The following is a 20,531-nucleotide window of genomic DNA, read 5'->3' as shown; positions in this document are numbered from 1 at the left end:
ATAAGTGTAAAGCCTATGGCACTGTTGCTTACCTCCCTAGATGTGGACGGAAAAGAAAAATTGACAAGAGATTTCAATGAAAGATTGTGCTTATGGTGGATAAGAACCCCGACTCACATCCAAACAAAGTTCAAGCTGTCCTGAAAGGGACTCTATGGTAGGATACCCAGAAAGACCCCACTTATGACCCAGAGACATAAAAAAGCCAGGCTTGAGTTTGCCAAAACTTACTGAGAAAGCCAAAAACATTTTGGAAGAATGTTCTCTGGACAGATGAGACAAAAGTAAACTTTTTGGGAAAAGGCATCAACAGAGTTTACAGGGGGGAAAAATGAGGCCTTCAAAGAACACAGTCCAAACAGTCAAAGATGGCGGAGGTTCCCTGATGTTTTGGGGTTGCTTTTCTTCCTCTGGCAATGGACTGCTTGATCGTGCGCATTGCATTGTGAAGTCTGAAGACTACCAACAAATTTTGCAGCGTAATGTAGCGCCCAGTTTGAGAAAGCTGGGTCTCCCTCAGAGGTCATTGGGCTTCCGCAGGGCAATGACCCAAAACACACTAGAAAATGGCTTGAGAGAAAAAACTGGAGACTTCTTAAGTAGCCAGCAATGAGTCCAGACCTGAATTCCATAGAACACCCGTGGAGATCTGAAAATCTGGTCTGAAATTCCAGCAGAGCATTGTAAGAAACTCATTGATGGATACCGGAAGCAGTTGTTCGCAATTATTTTGTCTAAACGTTGTGCTACCAAGTATAAGGCTGAGGGTGCCAATAATTTTGTCCGGCCCATTTTTGGAGTTTTGTGTAAAATGATTTAAAAAATTTCCCTCATTCTGTTGTTTTCTCATTGCAAGCAAAATAAATGAAGACATTACTCCCAAACCATTTGTAATTGCAATCCTTTTCTGGGAGAAATTGAGCATTATCTGACAGAATAGCAGGGGTGCCAAAACTTTTGGCCTTTTACACACATATATAGACACAAAACATGACATATGAGCATTAATGAATGTAGATATTTATATATTTCAAACTATTCTTTCATGTTCCAATGATTACATTAGCATTTATAGGTTTTTGTATGTACTTATATGTTTAAAAAAAATTGGGGGGCGCGATAAGTGAGGGATCACTGATGCTTCATGTTTCCTTATGCATTACCACCCACCAGCACCCCCTGCTGACAGATTTCCGTCACTGACATTTAATCCATGGTCATGCCAATGCAATGACAAATGGCATTTGCATATATTACTCATGTTTTTCTGGTGACGCGGCAGGTATAATTCATTATTTTTCATAATTTTATTTAAGCAACATAAGTGATAAGGGTCCTTCCATCGCAAGTACCCTAAATTAGGGTCACTAGCTTGTACTTTCCAGCATATTGTCACAACACCAATAGATATTACTTTTATTGCCTGATATCAGACAACTCTACATGAAATGTATTACTTTTATTGGATGCCTATTGCCATCAATAGCATAGAAACATTTTACCATACACTCGATGTATTGACATTTTAGTCTCTGAATTGACCCATGAAAAAATTTGCTTTTAGTAAAAGAACAAAGATGACAAAGCACTGCATGAAGATTTATCCAAGTTTATTAATAGTAATTTTTCTTAAAACTAATATAAATCCCACAGAATATGCTCCTGGTGCCTTTGAAGGTGAGTGATGACCGCATGTATACCTGCTTTGAATTAAGTACTGCATTACTTCACTCCATTCAAAATATTTGTATTTACTGTATTTAATAGTCAAAGAGTGGAAATACATGGCCTCAGCACGCCGTCATCGCAATTAATCCTGCTTTTTCTCTTGTGCAAGTCGATGCCAGTGAACACTTGAATTGTGTCGTCTTTTCCCAATGCTCAACTACAGACACTGTTTGACGGGATTGGGGGGGGGGGGGGGGGGGTACACGCTAAATGTATATCTATCCGTGACGTGATCACCCGCACACGTACCGACAAGCCCCGTTTCTGGGGTGAGGGTTGCGTGACATTCTTCTCGTGTCGCGGGGCGTGTGCTGAGAAAATACTGTTTCCAAACACACAAAACGTGTGTGCTAATACAGCAGCTGATCTGTTAACATAGATTTCCCTAGTTAGGAATGTCTAGGAATGCTTTTTTTTGTAATGCAAAAAAACATCTTTCACTAACAATCCACATCGTCTAAACACAAACTAATCAATACGATGACTGGTGAAAATGAACTCTTGCCATGTTGCCGTGTTTGTGGTGGAGGTTGACATTCTAGTCCAGTAAAGCGAGGCGTCGTGGCTTTACTAGAGCAGTTCTTGCTTTGAAGCTCGTGTTAAATGTGCAAACAAATGCATTTTGCAAGGAAAACATGCAGGGGGCGGGGGGGGGGGGGGGGACAAAAAAAATTGACACTTAATGAAACGATCCGAAAGCTACATAAAAGCTTTATAAATACATATACTCTCAATTATTGGAGAAGTGATAGCCGGCACTGTCGAGATGTTCCTAGTTGATGAGCTGCGCAGGTAATATTCATTGCCTTCTTTGGTTGACTGCAGTACTCAGGAGGAAATGATGAATATGGAAACAAAACGTGTTTGTTAGAAAGAACGAAAATGTGGGGGGAGGGGAGTCAAACAGCATCAACTCTCAGCAGACAATTGCGCTTCAATGTCCACTCTACAGATGGGGCACTTCTTGTTGGTGAGCAGCCACTGGTCCACGCACAGCTGGTGGAAGAGGTGCATGCACGGCAGGCGCCTGGGAGACAAAAATGGGGAGAATATGGATTAGAGACTGGACTAGACATCTTTTTGATAGGTGTCACTACCCAATCGTGATGGGCTACCGGATTGCTACTGCGTATGCGCGAAATCGATAATATTTCTTTCTTTCTTTTGGTTGATAATGGTCTCTGAAGGGTTTGCTTGGGAAGCGGAGCGAGGAAGACTGTTTAAACTGCACTGTTTACATTCATGAAAGACATTCAAGTGCCTATGACAGCAAAAACCATGTTTATTTCATATTTCACGCAGTATTTTATGCTTCTGAATGAAATGGACTGCTTGGATATGTGTGGAAGCGATCAATATATTAGTCCAGGGGTATCCGGCCCCCAGCCACATTTGGTCCGGCCCCCTGGAAAAATATATATACAGTATATATTAGGGCTGTCAAAATTATCGCGTTGACGGGCGGTAATAATTTTTTAAAATTAATCACGTTAAAATATTTGACGCAATTAACGCACGTGCCCCGCTCAGCAGTGTAATGTCCGCTTGTTACTTGTTACCTGTTTTTTGTTGTTTGGCGCCCTCTGCTGGCGCTTGGGTCCAAATGATTTTATGGGTTTGGGGAGTGAGGATGGTGTAATGACATCAACATTGGCGAGCTACTAGTTTATTTGATTGAAAATTTTACAAATTATAATAAAACTAAAACATTAAGAGGGGTTTTAATACAAAATTTCTATAACTTGTACTAACATTTATCTTTTAAGAACTACAAGTTTTTCTATTAATGGATCGCTTTAAGAGAATGTTAAAAATGTTAATGGCATCTTGTTTATTGTTATAATAAACAAATACAGTACTTATGTACCGTATGTTGAATGTCTATATCCGTCTTGTGTCTTATCTTTTCATTCCAACAATAATTTACAGAAAATATGGCATAATTTATAGATGGTTTGAATAGCGATTAATTACGATTAATTAATTTTTAAGCTGTAATTAACTTGATTAAAAATTTTAATCGTCTGACAGCCCTAATATCTATATTTTTTTTAATAGTGTCATTTATTTCCTGGCTTTTTTCTGTGAAGAACCCAGAGAGGGTTTTTTTTTCTTTTTTCTAATCAATAGTTTATTAAATTATTATTTCTATTTTATTTACTTTTGTCCCGTGAAGAATCCAGAAAGGGTTATTTGATTGTGGCTAACTGAAAAACAATACATTTTTACATTTAGGCACTCCTGCAATCGTCACACCTTTTCTGTTACAAACTGACCCTGGCCCCTCATCAGAGAAGGGAAAAGTTATGTGGCCCCTCACAGGAAAAAGTTTGGGGACCCCTGTACTAGTCCTTCTCCAAAAATAGCATATTGTGATGAAGTTCATTATTTTCTTTAATGTACTGATAAACATTAGACTTTCATAAATTTTAGAATCATTACACACAACTAAGGTAGTTCAAGCCTTTTATTGTTTTAGTATTGATGATTTTGGCATAAAAAGTCAAGAAAAAAAATCCCCAACTCAAAAAATTAGCATATCATGAAAAGGTACTCTAAAGAAGCTTCTAACCTTATCACCTGAATCAACAAATTAACTCAAAACCCCTGCGAAAGATTCCTGAGGCTTTTAAAAACTCCCAGCCTGGTTCATGACTCAAAACCGCAATCACAGGCAAGACTGCCAACCTGAATGCTGTCCAGGAGGCCATCATTGACAAGCTCAAGCAAGAGGCTAAGACACAGAAAGAAATTTTAGAGCGAATATGCTGTTCCTAGAGTGCTGTATCAAGGCACCTCAGTGGGAAGTCTGCGGGAAGGAATAAGTGTGGCAGGAAACGCTGCACAACCAGAAGAGGTGACAGCACCCTGAGAAAGATTGTGGAGAAGGGCCGATTCAAGACCTTGGGGGACCTGCAGAAACAGTGGACTGAGTCTGGAGTAGAAACAACCGGAGCCACCGTGCACAGGCGTGTGCTGGAGATGGGCTACAGGTGCCGCATTCCCCAGGTCAAGCCACTTTTGAACCTGAAACAGCAGCAGAAGCGCCTGACCTGGGCTACAGAGAAGGAGCACTGGACTGCTGCTCAGTGGTCCAAAGTACTTTTTTCAGATGAAAGCAAATTTTGCATGTCATTCGGAAATCAAGGTGCCAGAGTTTGGAGGAAGACTGGGGACAAGGAAATGCCAAAATGCCTGAAGTCCAATGTCAAGTACCCACAGTCAGTGATGGTCTGGGGTGTCATGTCAGCTGCTGGTGTTTTATCAAGGGCAGGGTCAATGCAGCTAGCTATCAGGAGATTTTGGAGCGCTTACTGCTTCCATCTATTGAAGAGCTTTATGGAGATGAAGATTTCATTTTTCAGCATGACCTGGTACCTGCTCACAGTGCCAAAACCACTGGTAAATGGTTTACTGACCATGGCATTACTGTGCTCAATTGGCCTGCCAACTCTCCTGACCTGAACCCCATAGAGAATCTGTGGGATATTGTGAAGAGGAAGTTGAGAGACACCAGACCCAACACTGTGGATGAGCTTAAGGCCGCTATCGAAGCATCCTGGGCCTCCATAACACCTCAGCAGTGCCACAGGCTGACTGCCTCCATACCAGCATTGAAGCAGTCATTTCTGCAAAAGCATTCCCGACCAAGTATTGAGTGCATAGCTGATATAATTAATTGAAGGTTGACTTTTTTGTATTGGTCGGATTAAATCTGCTAATTTTTTGAGATAGGGATTTTTGTTTTGATTTTTCTTGACTTTTTTTTCCCCCCAAAATCATCAATATTAAAACAATAAAAGGCTTGAACTACTTCAGTTGTGTGTAATGAATCTAAAATATATGAAAGTCTAATGTTTATCAGTACATTACAGAAAATAATGAACTTTTATCACAATATGCTAATTTTTTGAGAAGGACTAGTATTTATTCAATGTATTTAATTCCGCACCATGAAAATGAGTGACTTCCGGCCAGAGTCTGGATTGAGGAACAAAGGCTACGTTCATACTACAGGTCTTAATGCACGAATCCGATTTTTTCGTGTTTTTCCGACTCGAGTGAGGCATTAACTTGACGGTCTGAACGTGACAAGTCACATAGAACTGGACCATTTCAAATCCGATCTGGGTCACTTTCGTATGTGGTTCAAATCCGATCTGGGCCACATTTTTCCAGACTGTCGCGGCGGTCTGTACTGTCCAGTCTCCGGAATCGGAATTCATGCACTAATTACGTCAGCTAACAGCAAGAGGCACGAAGGGCGGCAGCGATGCAGGCATTAGCGCCTAGCTTGAACTCTGCTTTTAAGCACGAAGCGGGCTTGACCACAGTCATAAAAAAATAAAATGAAGAAAAGGATAACCCTGTCAATTTTCGATTTTAATTCTGTGCGCAGAATGGGAACACATGGCCGAGTCGGGGCAAACTGACGCACCCACGTCATTTCACGCGCACACGTCAAGGCTTATGTGTGTGCGTGTATGCGTTCTATCAGTTCATAAAAACTTTGAAAATAAAACTAAACGTGGATTATTAATGTCTGTTATTTGTGTCCTCTTTTTAACAACCAAAATATGATAATCCCTGGAATGATGGGTGACAGCAAACATGTGTCATTTGTTTTGATGCTTCTGCGCATGCGGGTCGTCTTGCTCAGGGCGTGTCGGACTGCCAATTAGTGCGCATGCGTAATACTTGAACGGTCTCAATGGACAAAGTCAGTCTGAACGGGCATGCCAAAAAAAAAACGGATTTGACAAAAAATCGGATTCGTGCATTAAGACCTGTAGTATGAACGTAGCCAAAGTGAATTTGACGTCAGCGATAGAGGTGTGCGAAATTTCCGATTCTTAGATTATTCGCGAATCGGCCGTGGAAGATTCGAGAACGATTAAAAAACATTCAAATTTCAATTATTTAATTATACCAGGTAAAGCGGAACTAAAACACAGTCAACGCGGTCTTCGGGAAAATATCATGTTCAACTCATGCCGCTAGATAAAAAAACTATAATACCTGGCCGGCAGCTGCTACAAACAACGCCCAGTTGCTAGTTGCTACAAACATACAGCCACATAATGATACGGTAGATATCACATACAGTGCCTTGCAAAAGTATTCGGCCCCCTTGAACCTTGCAACCTTTCGCCACATTTCAGGCTTCAAACATAAAGATATAAAATTTTAATTTTTTGTCAAGAATCAACAACAAGTGGGACACAATCGTGAAGTGGAACAAAATTTATTGTATAATTTAAACTTTTTTAACAAATAAAAAACTGAAAAGTGGGGCGTGCAATATTATTCGGCCCCCTTGCGTTAATACTTTGTAGCGCCACCTTTTGCTCCAATTACAGCTGCAAGTCGCTTGGGGTATGTTTCTATCAGTTTTGCACATCGAGAGACTGACATTCTTGCCCATTCTTCCTTGCAAAACAGCTCGAGCTCAGTGAGGTTGGATGGAGAGTGTTTGTGAACAGCAGTCTTCAGCACTTTCCACAGATTCTCGATTGGATTCAGGTCTGGACTTTGACTTGGCCATTCTAACACCTGGATACGTTTACTTTTGAACCATTCCATTGTAGATTTGGCTTTATGTTTTGGATCATTGTCCTGTTGGAAGATAAATCTCCGTCCCAGTCTCAGGTCTTGTGCAGATACTAACAGGTTTTCTTCCAGAATGTTCCTGTATTTGGCTGCATCCAACTTCCCGTCAATTTTAACCATTTTCCCTGTCCCTGCTGAAGAAAAGCAGGCCCAAACCATGATGCTGCCACCACCATGTTTGACAGTGGGGATGGTGTGTTCAGGGTGATGAGCTGTGTTGCTTTTACGCCAAACATATCGTTTTGCATTGTGGCCAAAAAGTTCAATTTTGGTTTCATCTGACCAGAGCACCTTCTTCCACATGTTTGGTGTGTCTCCCAGGTGGCTTGCGGCAAACCTTAAACGAGACTTTTTATGGATATCTTTGAGAAATGGCTTTCTTCTTGCCACTCTTCCATAAAGGCCAGATTTGTGCAGTGTACGACTGATTGTTGTCCTATGGACAGACTCTCCCACCTCAGCTGTAGATCTCTGCAGTTCATCCAGAGTGATCATGGGCCTCTTGGCTGCATCTCTGATCAGTTTTCTCCTTGTTTGAGAAGAAAGTTTGGAAGGACGGCCGGGTCTTGGTAGATTTGCAGTGGTCTGATGCTCCTTCCATTTCAATATGATGGCTTGCACAGTGCTCCTTGAGATGTTTAAAGCTTGGGAAATCTTTTTGTATCCAAATCCGGCTTTAAACTTCTCCACAACAGTATCTCGGACCTGCCTGGTGTGTTCCTTGGTTTTCATAATGCTCTCTGCACTTTAAACAGAACCCTGAGACTATCACAGAGCAGGTGCATTTATACGGAGACTTGATTACACACAGGTGGATTCTATTTATCATCATCGGTCATTTAGGACAACATTGGATCATTCAGAGTAGAGCTGGGCGGTAAACCGAAAATTTACCGTCACCGAAATTCTTCACGATGACCGACGTAATTTTGACCATGTCGGTAAATTCGGTAAATTAATAAAACAAGAAAATAGTCTTTTCATCCCGCTTTGACTCTGTGTTGTTCGTCTATGCTCATTCCCCTTTAAGAAAGCAGTGAATGTACTTACGTAGGGAGTCACGTGATCATCAGGAAGCCAATCAAACAGAAGCCCGGTAAGCTAACGCTAGCAGCTAATGCTACAAGCAAAACGTGATGGAGTGTGGCTTAAGGGAGGTTCGCCAAACTTTCACCCGACATTTAATAGACTCTTGGTGGCATCCAGACGGGCTTTCACCAGCTGTCCTCCCTTGTTCTCACAATTTCCGGAGATGGTGCTTTCAGTGCTTTCTACCGGTAGCCAGGCCACAGGCTAACGCTAGCCGCTAACGCTAGCGGCTAACGCTACAAATGAACGTGATGGAGTCGGATAGCGGCTCTAACCTTGTCGAAACGGCTGAATTTAATGAGTGGATTGGGCATGGACTGCATCTAGCAATTACTATGTCGCGTTATTTTGTATCTGACTGTGTGTGATTTCTCTGATAGCTTTTGTGATGGTAAAGCATTCAGCATAGCACAAATGGCCCCAGCTATTTTTCTGTATGTGTTTAATTCTGTGTCATTATTGCTATCATAAAATCTTAAGTGTTTCTATTGCAGAAGATCAATATAGCTTTAATGTGTGTCTGTCTGTCTGTCTGTTTGGGGGTTCATGTATTTGTGCATTTATTAAAAAATGCACTGGGGGGGGGGGGGGGTAGGGGGGGGGAGACCCTGAAACCATAAAGTAAACACCAGTATTGAATAATTATGTCACAGCAGCCATTAACAATAAATTGTCTTTTTGAAGTGTACTGTTCGAGCTGCAAGTCATTTGTGTTACAATGACATGTTTGCACAGGCATATCGATTTTGACAATGTACATTGTTCAAGCCATACACTCTGTTATAAATGCTCATACTTGAATTCTTATTGTTTACAATTCATTTGTATAAACCTAATGTCTAGACTGCATGTACATTTGTTAAATATATCAAATTGAATGCTGGTAACTAAATCAACAAGAAACTGTTAATCTGTATTTCATGCATTGATTCAGATTTTCAAATTATATAACAGTCCGCTTGGACGACTTTATCGTCATTTATCGTTATCGAGATAAATCTGCTCCATTTATCGTGATACATGTTTAAGGCCATATCGCCCACCCCTAATTCAGAGATCCTCACTGAACTTCTGGAGTGAGTTTGCTGCACTGAAAGTAAAGGGGCCGAATAATATTGCACGCCCCACTTTTCAGTTTTTTATTTGTTAAAAAAGTTTAAATTATCCAATAAATGTTGTTCCACTTCACGATTGTGTCCCACTTGTTGATTCTAAAAAAAAAAAAAATAAATTTCATATATTTATGTTTGAAGCCTGAAATGTGGCGAAAGGTTGCAAGATTCAAGGGGGCCGAATACTTTTGCAAGGCACTGTATGTATAGAACTATATGCGAACCGACAGAAGACGGCAGCGTTAGAACATACAGTATATAGAAAACTAGATGCAAAATGACAGACTTGCCGACGTTAGTAAACAGCCCCCATCTTAAAGCAGTAGACTTCTCTGAAGGACTCTGTTGTAGCGAACCTGATTAACTTATTATCTAAAATACTCCTAAATCGGCAAAATCTCGACTTGAATCTATCTTTAAAACAATTTCAAAACTTTTACATGTCGAAAGTAGAAAGAAGGGAAATTATGGAATAATGGGAGCAATTTTAACAACTTTAACGGTTGATTCACAACATTAAATTAATTGGAGTTTAAAGCTGCTGATACAGAATGTGGACTTGAGTATTTTATTTACAATTTTTAACTTAATTTGATACTGAAATAGTAGTTAGGAACAATTTTGGAACTAATGTTTGAAACATTAAAAGCTGGGGTGGGGTGGGGTGTGGGTGTGCATCAATAACTTTGCCAAAACCAGTTGGTGAAGTACTTAATTCAGTTAAGGTAACTCAACCATTTTTTATTAATTTGATATTTATACAATGGTACCTCTACATACGAAGTTAATTCGCTCTGGGACCTTGTTTGTAAGTCGAAATGGTCGTATGTCGAGCAGGATTTTCCCATTAGAATTAGGCTCGAGCGTATGACGTGGCACTCGCGAGGTTTCCGCCGCTATCGCCATTGTGGAAGCGAGAAACATAAACAGTGAGGCATTTCAACACAGGTCGCTCTTTAAATTATTGTGCGGTAAAGAATTGCAACAACCGATCGAATAGAAAGGAGCATGTACAGCTCGACGGAACACCATTGAGTTTCTTCCGGATCCCTACATGGAGAAAAGGCGAGGGAAAGGTCATATCTGAACTTACCAAACGTCGAAGAATGGCATGGGTGGCCTCGATCAGAAGGAAGGGCATAACGTTTGATTCTCCAGTTACACAGTTTGCTCTATGCACTTCCACTCCGGTAAGTTAATTTCGTTTGTTTACACAAATTTCAGTAACTTTATGCCCAAAGTCGGCCTGTTGTTAGCTATAGCTACAGCTAAACAACTAGCATGCATACATGTGCATTGTCTTCATCTGACACAATTCCTGTCGTTGCTAAATGAAAAAAGCTGTAATATCTTGACGTGAGAGAGTGGCAAAGAATTTGTACACAGGCTACATTTTCTGCAACAAAAAATGTGTACATCCGTGGTCACAGACTAATGTAAACACACATTGCCTACCTTTGCTAGAAAGATAGTGTTGCCGTTTGCTATGGTCATAATGTGCAGATCCTGCACCCATCCGCAGCAAAACTGTTCGTAGCTTTGTAGCGATTTGTGGTTTCGGAATTGCTGATGAGTGTAGTAACATACACCAAACACTAAATACAGCATGATGTCCATTTCGCGTAGCGGTGGAAGCTTGTCGACATCTTTATTCCATTTGTGTTCGGCTTGCTCGTGAGGGTCAACATTGTTCACATTCTTAAAATTGCTCACATATCTGTCCTTCGCCGTGGTAACAAGTTTGTCTCTGTATCGAACTGGCAAATTTTCCCTAAATTTTTCCATCTTTGGCACTCGTAGTTGAATTGTATTTGCCGTTAAGTTTAAATGTCCCGTGATGCAGACGTGCTTCCGAAATTGCTGCGTTGTCGCAAATCTCGCACGATCCCGTGCTGCTGTGACGTAAACGCTCGAGCCTAATACATTATAATTCCTTTAATTCGTTCCACAGCCCAAAACCTATACTAAATCCTTAACACTGCTGTTACTATTGCAAATAGCAATTAAAAAGAGCAAAACAAATATATTATGAATAAAAATCAGAATAACAATAATATAATAATAGCAATAATAATAATAATACCGGTAATAATGTAACGAATTGGGTTCTAATGTGGCTGACTTTTTTTTAACTGTACCTGAACGCACCGCGGGGCTGATGAGACTGAGCAAGAGAGCACTCTTTTACTTTCTGTGTCGATCCTGGCGTCAACAGCAGCGGACACTTGGCGAGTTGATAGAATAAATGATTAGAAAACTGACGAAGCTGGCGATTTCTTTGGCGATGTTACCATAGTAAGAACGGAAGAGGAACGCCGGCCGAGATCGACATTCTACAGCCCTATTGTCGACCCAGTTCATGGATGCAAACACCATGCTTATATTTTGCTATCATCCACATCTTCATTTCAATGGTAAGCGTCACCTTTTCTTTTTTTTCTCCACCCGCACAAACATTTTTGGATCCAGTGTTGATTTCTCCAACAAGGGCCAGCGCGTTTGTCTACGTCCAGTACGCATGCAGGCATGCGTACCACTTATGTGCACCCCTGATTATAAATGTGTTTCAATAACAATACAATAACAGTAATAAACAAGAAAACGTGGTGTTGCAGACCAATTGCATCACTCGATTGCTTGCCTTCAGCCTCAAACTTGGAAGTTATATTTGGTGCGTTTCCTGACTTTGAGGTCAACCAGAAGATTCATGAGTCCCATTACAAATACAAACTGCATCCTTTTTGTGAATCAGTGAAAATTGGTAGGCTACGGTCTAGCTCTGTCTATCTGCGGGGTGAAAGTGGGCCAGAACGGTGTGGAACGCTGTTTCGCTAAGAGATTTGGCACCGGAACGGGGCGGAACAGTGCTTCGATCCCAAAATTATAACAGATTTTCATTCAAAATTAATAAGTACAAATGACTTGCATTATGCACAGTGAAATGGAATATCTTTTGAAATAAGTAGCCTAACATAGGTAAATGAACAAAAATAAGTCCAAAGTGCACATAAACTATACGGCCAAATTTACCACATTTGAGACAAGCATTTCTGGACCTTGTTGAATCAAAATAAATGTTTAAAACCTTATTATGTTCAATCTTACTTTAGCTTTATTTGTTTTATCATGAGAACTGCATGTAATGCGAAATGTATCATTTATGATACAAATTAAGAGAACATATACACAAATATTTTTTCTTTTAAATGTTCAAATGTTATTATTTCGTTTAAGGACCACATAAAGCTTTCAAATTGAAAAAATCAGAATTTGCTGTTCATTATTTCTGGGGTCAGGCATTATTAACATGATGTTCTGAACCTACCCATCAGAGAAAATAAGTCTCTTCAACTCTTTGCTTTGATCCTCTGATCAATTTTCCATTGCATTGCCCATTTTTATTCGTTAATTCAAAAAGCTTCTTTTTTTCTTTTTTGTTGTCCCAGAAAACATGTATATTCGAACCAATCAGAGCTAACTATCCATGCTGATTACATGTCAGTATGTCAGCCAATTGAACGGATAACTGGAGTCCAGGGCAGGGAAGGTGATTAGCTGAGCGCATGCGCACATTGACGCGACTCGTCAGACTCCTATATCTGCTGCAGCTGTGGAGCCCGGTGCTGTCCGTGGAATAAATAAATAATAAATATCGGTGGAAACGGATGAAACTACACAAGCACTTTATTATGTTTGGTTTTAACACTTGTGTATGTAAATCTGACGTTAGTGGATTGTTTTCCTCATGAAGATGCCTGTGTGGCAGCCAGGAAGGTTGTTTTTAGCATTACTTTAAAATACAATTTTGAATGAAAATCAGTTTCTCATGTACGCCTTGTTACAGTAAGTGTAATACAGCAGCCTAATGCATATTCAAAACCTCTTTATTTTTTTAAATTTGCATTTCTATGGTTTTAGGAGGTTTGACCCCCCCACCCCTAAAAAATACAGAAACAAAAAAAGAAATCTGGCTCTGTGGCAACATTTTTGTCAAAGAGTTCCGGCAAGAAATTCTAGCCACTTTTACCCCTGTCTATCTGAAAGGCAAATGTCAAAAATTGCATGGCCATACCAAAACTTTCACATGTCAAAAGTAGACAGAAGGGAAATCATGGAATAACGGGAGCAATTTTAACAACTTTAACAGTTTATTCACAACATTAAATTAATTGTAGTTTAAAGCTGCTGTTCCAGAATGAGGACTTGAGTATTTTATTTACTGTTTTGAACTGTTAATTTGAAACTGAAATAGTAGTTTGGAACAATTTTGGAACTAATGTACGAAACATTAAAAGCGGGGTAGGGATGGGGGTTTATCGGTGCATCAATAATCGATTTATAATTAAATCGTAGCCTCTGAACCATAATCGTAATTGAATCGCTAGGTGCCCCAAGCTTCCCACCTCTAGTCAGTGGACTAATCTTCACTATACAGCCATTATTATAGTATGCAGAAGGAATGCAGATTCAGCTGATTTTGCGGATTCATTCGCATCACGCCAGCCCAATGTGCTGCAGGCTTTTGTTGCTGCACCAGGGAGAGGCGTGTGAGCCTTTTTTGGTTTTCAAAAAGATCCTGTTCACCGCCAAGAATGGGCAAAACAAGTCCGACAACCGTGGGACCATTGGGCGGACGAGGAAGTGAGTAAGCTACGTGTTTTATATTATGTCAAATACTGGGATCATGGCACACGTTTTAATAAGGAGGTGGCTTGCATTTTGTGGGTGACAATGCTCCCTGTCCATCGACAAAGCGGGAGTGGGCGCCTTCCTCGCCAATTGTGGCACATCATGGTCGCAGGCCGATGAGCGCCTGTGCTCGGGCAGGCACGTGCTCTCGTCTGCGGTTCTCGATTGTGTAGAGACCATTACCCCTCCATGTCGTGTTCGTGTGCCGGCCGAGAGCGTTATCCTCGGCTTGTGCTCGGGCAGCCACACGCTCAGACGTCGGCCGGTTTGTCCACTGAGAATGCGCCATTTTCGGCGTTCATTCCTCTGCTGTATCCCCGGCAACGAGCACTGCCTGCCGCGACCGCAGCAGGGGAACGACAAGCCGAAACTGGGTGCTGGCCGATCAGTGAAGACAATCACCCCTGCCGCCGTGTGACATAAGTCGGGGTAGTTTTGTGTGATTTTGTGTGTTCGAAAGCCTTAGGAGAGACTTGGAAGAGCCACTTAGTTCGGGTTAGCATGTAGCTATCACACTCCTTTTTTTGTTTACGTTTTCCTCCAGAGTTCCCGCTGGGAAATGACAAGAGCTGGACCAAGTCTGTTGGCATAAAATACCATTCGGGTGGTTTAAGAAGTCGGCAGTTTTGTTCCATTTAGCACAAGACTTATTTGTCATGACCATACAATTTATTTAGCAATCAGTGAAAAATACTTAAAAGAATATCCTGTAAAAATATTGGAGTCGAAAGAAGAAAACTGATGACATTTTACAGTATGCTCTAGTCATCAGCCTTGTGATTGTTGTTCTGAATCTCCTCTGGATCGGCAATATCACTTCAAAGATCCACACTTGAACCAGAATTGCTGAAAAACGCTTCCTCCTCCAATGGGCTGAATTCTGAAATCACTACCCCACCGACATCATCACCAAGATGGAGGCACCAGAGCGCCATAATGACAGGTGGGGCTATACGGCACATTAAAAGACTCATTTCTCGTCATCTGCGTTTTGCCAAATTGTAGTTTATAGTCGAATCGTCTCAAAATATGATTTTCCTTCCAATAATAATGCTATTTAAGATTTTTTTATGGTGTCACAGGCACTAAATTTATGGATGATCGAAAGGGTGAAAGCAGGGGCGCTGCATATTCCTGTACACTAGATGGCGGTATGCACCTGAAAGCTGCATGAAATCCACCATTAATGAAAAGAAGATTTGGTGAATATGAATGTTAAAAAGGATGTGCCACGATGTCCCTAAGGTGATTTATGTTATATTCAGACATATAAAAATTAGGGATGTCCCGATCCGATCACAGGATCGGAAATCGGGCTGATCACACCACATTTTTAACAACAACAAAAATTCTGTTTCATGCTCGTACAGAACCACAACCTCGAAACTGATAAGCAGTGCAGCCAAACTGTCCAGTGCAGCTTGCGTTTGTTACTTAAAGTTAATGATGATTGAAAGGTTTATAGCTTTGCTCTTGCCAGAGAAGCTTGGTAGCTCTATGACCATGGGTACAAATGTGTCAATTAGGGGTGTGACAAAATATCAAAATGGTGATATATCGTGATACTATGTATCCCAGAAGGTTATCGATATGTTCCTCCGAGAATCGAGATATCATTTTTAAAAGGTGTCAATGTCTTAAAAAAAAAAAAAAAAGGAACCAACAAGTTGCTACCAAAATCTTCCACCATAATAGTGTCTCTGTTAGCTCTAAGGCTGCCTTGACGGTGCTCGACACCCAATCCATTTAGACTGAGAACGTTCGTTCATTCAAAACCAGAGCATTCACAGTCATTCTGTCATATTTTCAGGGCATTTATAGGTCATTTGCTGTTCATTTTAGGGCATCAACAGGAAGTAACTGAAAATCAACAGGTAAATGACCTTAAATGGCCCAAAATTACCTCATTGCCTGGCATTGGCTGCTACTGACGGCTATAGATGTTCAATCCGTTCGAAGTGGGAGGTGATGATTGAAAGGTTTATAGCTTTGCTCTTGCCAGAGAAGCTTGGTAGCTCTATGACCATGGGTACAAATGTGTCAATTAGGGGTGTGACAAAATATCAAATGCCCTCCCACTTCAAATGGATTGGATGTCTACTAGTCATAAACTCATTCCAATTCACAGCAGAAGCTTGTTTTTCTGTTTTCTGTTTAGAATACCCTAGTATAATTTCCTGACCAATGTATCGATAATCATTGTATTGCCATATCGTCAGATCATTGTTATCGTGAGCTTTGCATCGCAAACCGTATCGTATCGTGAGGTACCAAGAGGTTCCCACTCCTACTCACCATTAAACTTGAAGCCCAGTCACAAGTCTGCTGTGGCAACTCAATGTGTAAGTGAGAGGCTGTTCCGAGCAGCATGAGCCTCTAAGCGCGAGTGGATTTGAGTGGAGTAATTTGCAATTTTGTACGATATTCTTGTTTAAAAATAATTCACATTATGAAGGCGGCATGATGGAACAGTAACATTTTAAACTTTTCATCAAATAATAAATAATTAATAAATAAACTTTATTTTTGTATCAGATCTAGACTCGGTATCGGCAGATTCTCAAAATCAGGTGATTCGGACTCAGATTCAGACTCCGGTGCAAAAATGAGCGCTTGGGACATCCCTAATAAAAACATTAGTATTCAACGCACACGCCAGACCATTCGAAGAATGAAATAATTTGTATGGATAAGCATAAAGTCAAAAAGGGGGAGTGGCGTGGCTCTGTCACATGAACAGCCAGTCGCAATTGGGAAGCTGTACTGCGCATGCACGTTAAAATTCTTCTTCTTGCAATCAATTTTCAGGTGCATACCACCACCTAATGTACAAAATGTGCAGTACCCATTCCTCCACCCTTATGAACTTAATCAGCTTAATGTCTTTTAAGAATTTAACAAGTGCTTTCCTTCCATTCCTAACAGTCTTCCTCTCCACTCACCCCAATTAAACCCTTCAGAAACCATTCCCGTTGTTAAAATTTAAACCAAAACTTTAAACACTACAGGCTTTGTTATAACATATGTGGTTTATAAGATATCTATAGCTTAACTAACATTTTTAGTTATTCTTGGATAAGATATATTTAAAAAAACAGTGTTATTGTAAAAATGAATGAGTCCTATATTTGCATATGTGAGTACAGTTTATGTTCTATACATGTACATGAAAACAGTTTCAACATTTCAAGGCATTGACTTCACTTCCATTTATGGCATAATCATTTGATGGTTTGAAAAATATGCTAGTCCTTCTAAAAAAATTAGCATATTGTGATAAAGTTGATTATTTTCTGTAATGTACTGATAAACATTATACTTTCATATATTTTAGATTCATTACACACAACTGAAGTAGTTCAAGCCTTTTATCATTTTAATATCGGTGATTTTGGCAAAAAAAGAAATACCCAAAATCCCCATCTAAAAAAATTTGCATATTTCATCCGACCTGTACAAAAAAATTGTTTTTTAATACAAAAAAAAAGTCAATCTTCAATTAATTATATCAGCTATGCACTCAATACTTGGTCGGGAATCTTTTTGCAGAAATGACTGCTTCAATGCGGCGTGGCATGGAGGCAGTCAGTCTGTGGCACTGCTGAGGTGTTATGGAGGCCCAGGATGCTTCGATAGCGGCCTTAAGCTCATCCACAGTGTTGGATCTGGTGTCTCTCAACTTCCTCTTCACAATATCCCACAGATTCTCTATGGGGTTCAGGTCAGGAGAGTTGGCAGGCCAATTGAGCACAGTAATGCCATAGTCAGTAACCCATTTACCAGTGGTTTTAGCACTGTGAGCAGGTACCAGGTCGTGCTGAAAAATGAAATCTTCATCTCCATAAAGCTCTTCAGCAGATGGAAGGCTGAAGTGCTCCAAAATTTCCTGATAGCTAGTGGCATTGACCCTGCCCTTGATCAAACACCAGCAGCTGACATGGCACCCCAGACCATCACTGACTGTGGGTACTTGACACTGAACTTCAGGCATTTTGACATTTCCTTCTCCCCAGTCTTCCTTCAAACTCTAGCACCTTGATTTCCGAATGACATGCAAAATTTGCTTTCATCTGGAAAAAGTACTTTGGACCACTGAGCAACAGTCCAGTGCTGCTTCTCTGTAGCCCAGGTCAGGTGCTTCTGCCGCTGTTTTTCAAAAGTGACTTGACCTGGGGAATGCGGCACCTGTAGCCCATTTCCAGCACACGCTTGTGCACGGTGGCTCTGGATGCTTCCACTCCAGACTCGGTCCACTGTTTCTGCAGGTCCCCCAAGGTCTGTAATCTTCTCCACAATCTTTCTTAGGGTGCGATCACATCTTCTGGTTAAGCAGCGTTTCTTGCCACACTTTTTCCTTCCCACAGACTTCCCACTGAGGTGCCTTGATACAGCACTCTGGGAACAGCCTATTCGCTCAGAAATTTCTTTGTGTCTTAGCCTCTTGCTTGAGGGTGTCAGTGATGGCCTTCTGGACAGCAGTCAATCAACATTACAGAAAATAATTAACTTTATCACAATACGCTAATTTTTTGAGAAGGACAAGTAGATATAATTTCCCAAAAAAGAAAAATGTCTTTTAATCATTTCATCGAACACATACATATCTATATCTGCCATCATCGCTGAAGAGTAAATGGCATCAGTTCGCACATGCACAGTAGCAATCCATCGCGATCCGGTAGCCCGTCACGATCGGGTACAATAAGTCATGAGTTTTAAGTCGTATGGAACCCCAAAAAGGTCCAAATTAAATGAATACAAACATTTTTCAAATAAATACGACCATTTTGATATATAACAGACAAATTGTGTACTATGGGCCTTAAATTGTAAAATAAGCGTTTTTTTACAAAGTAATTTTTTTTCATGTCTTTTTCCACAATGGCCTTTTTATTTCATGTCATTTTTCAGCACAATTAATTGTCTTCTGTCAATTAAATACATTAGGCGAAGTCAGTTAAGTGACGGGCTGGATCGTGGAGTCTGGCTAGCTGCGTTGGCATTTGGTAGCGGCACTTTCAGAGTTATCCAGAGAAGTTGCGAACCGGTTGGATAGTAATGAAAGGCCTTTACCTCAGCCCGAATGAGGATTTCAGCAGGAGTATGGTTGTTATGAGATGCTTTCTAAAAGTTTACTAACAGTTCATAGACGCTACCAAATGCTATCGACCAGTTTTTGATTGAGAAGCCAAGAAATGTTAGCGCTCTTACAGCAGGGGTCCCCAAAGTATTCCACACACGTATTCGGGCCGCAGTGGGTGCAGGATTTCTTTCCAACAAAACAGGACGACACCTTTGCACCAGTCTGATGTTTTATAAGTGTAATCAGTTGATTGTAGTCAGGTGCTGCTTGTTTTAGCAGTAACTTCATTGGTTAAACGATCAGTGTTCGATCGTTAGGAACAAAAAGCACGACCAACAGCAGCCCTTGAGGACGGGTTTGAACACCCGTGTCTTACAGTATTGACTATATTTACATCCATCCATTCCAGTATAATAATGATTACAAAGTAGTTATGCACACGATAATACATTTTTCAACCGATACCGATAATTTCTTCCTCATTCCTACCGATAACCGAAAATGTCAAGCCGATAATTCTATTAAAAGATTTATGTAAAATTTTAAAGTATACACATTAGAAAATATTACTGTGCAAAAATATAACTTGTTGCTCTTTTTTTCAACACCAAATGTGAACAAGTAGTAAATTCCCACCTCTAAATAATGACAGATTGTCTGACATTGTGTAATTGTAAACTTTTGGCAACAATTACTTACAGAGTAAATACCTAAGTTGCACAAAAATGCCTATAAAAGTAAGCCATTTCTGACATAACATTACTGCACTGCAAAAACATATCTCCTTAAAACTAGTTAAATTCCCTTGTTTTCAGTGCAAATCTATTGGAAATAAGTGAAATTATCTGCCAGCGCTTTAAGTGTATTTCACTCAGATTTCTTGAAGAAAAGTAGCTAGCTGAAAGTAAGCTTAACAGCCTCATTTTAAACAATAAATTATACTTGATCCTAAAAAAACTTGTCAGAAATTGATGGGAGAAATATAGTATAACCCGGAATGAATCAGCATATTGCGTTGATTCCCTTTTATGACTGTAACCTTGTTATCTTCGCCACTTTGGCGTCCTTGTGATGAAGGATTCCCTTTACCTTGTTTTCCTTGCCACTTTGACATCTTTGTGATGTGTGATTACAAAACGTGTCAAACCATGTGTAACGAAACCCATGGATCTCAAAACATGTGTAACGATACCATTGGGCAAGTGGCTAGTCACCTCAGG

The 20,531-nt window shown here is 40.4% G+C and overlaps 1 protein-coding gene across 4 annotated transcripts in view; it reads right to left on the bottom strand.

Annotated features, from left to right (window-relative positions):
- Positions 1–1,576: 1,576 nt before the first annotated feature.
- The window catches only part of rnf111 (ring finger protein 111), a 61,667-nt gene continuing 42,712 nt past the window's right edge, over positions 1,577–20,531 (bottom strand). For 2 of the 4 annotated variants that reach the window (XM_057851398.1, XM_057851556.1), the window contains one exon: positions 1,578–2,755. In XM_057851398.1, coding sequence (XP_057707381.1) covers positions 2,638–2,755 — 118 coding nt within the window. In that variant the 3' untranslated portion in view covers positions 1,578–2,637. Of the gene's footprint in view, positions 2,756–20,531 lie in introns of all 4 variants that reach the window. The other 2 variants (XM_057851475.1, XM_057851405.1) reach the window with 2 other exon arrangements.

The sequence above is a fragment of the Corythoichthys intestinalis genome, chromosome 1 (genome assembly GCF_030265065.1).
Source record: "Corythoichthys intestinalis isolate RoL2023-P3 chromosome 1, ASM3026506v1, whole genome shotgun sequence".
Classification (NCBI taxonomy): domain Eukaryota; kingdom Metazoa; phylum Chordata; class Actinopteri; order Syngnathiformes; family Syngnathidae; genus Corythoichthys; species Corythoichthys intestinalis.
This window is presented reverse-complemented; position numbering and strand designations above follow the sequence as displayed.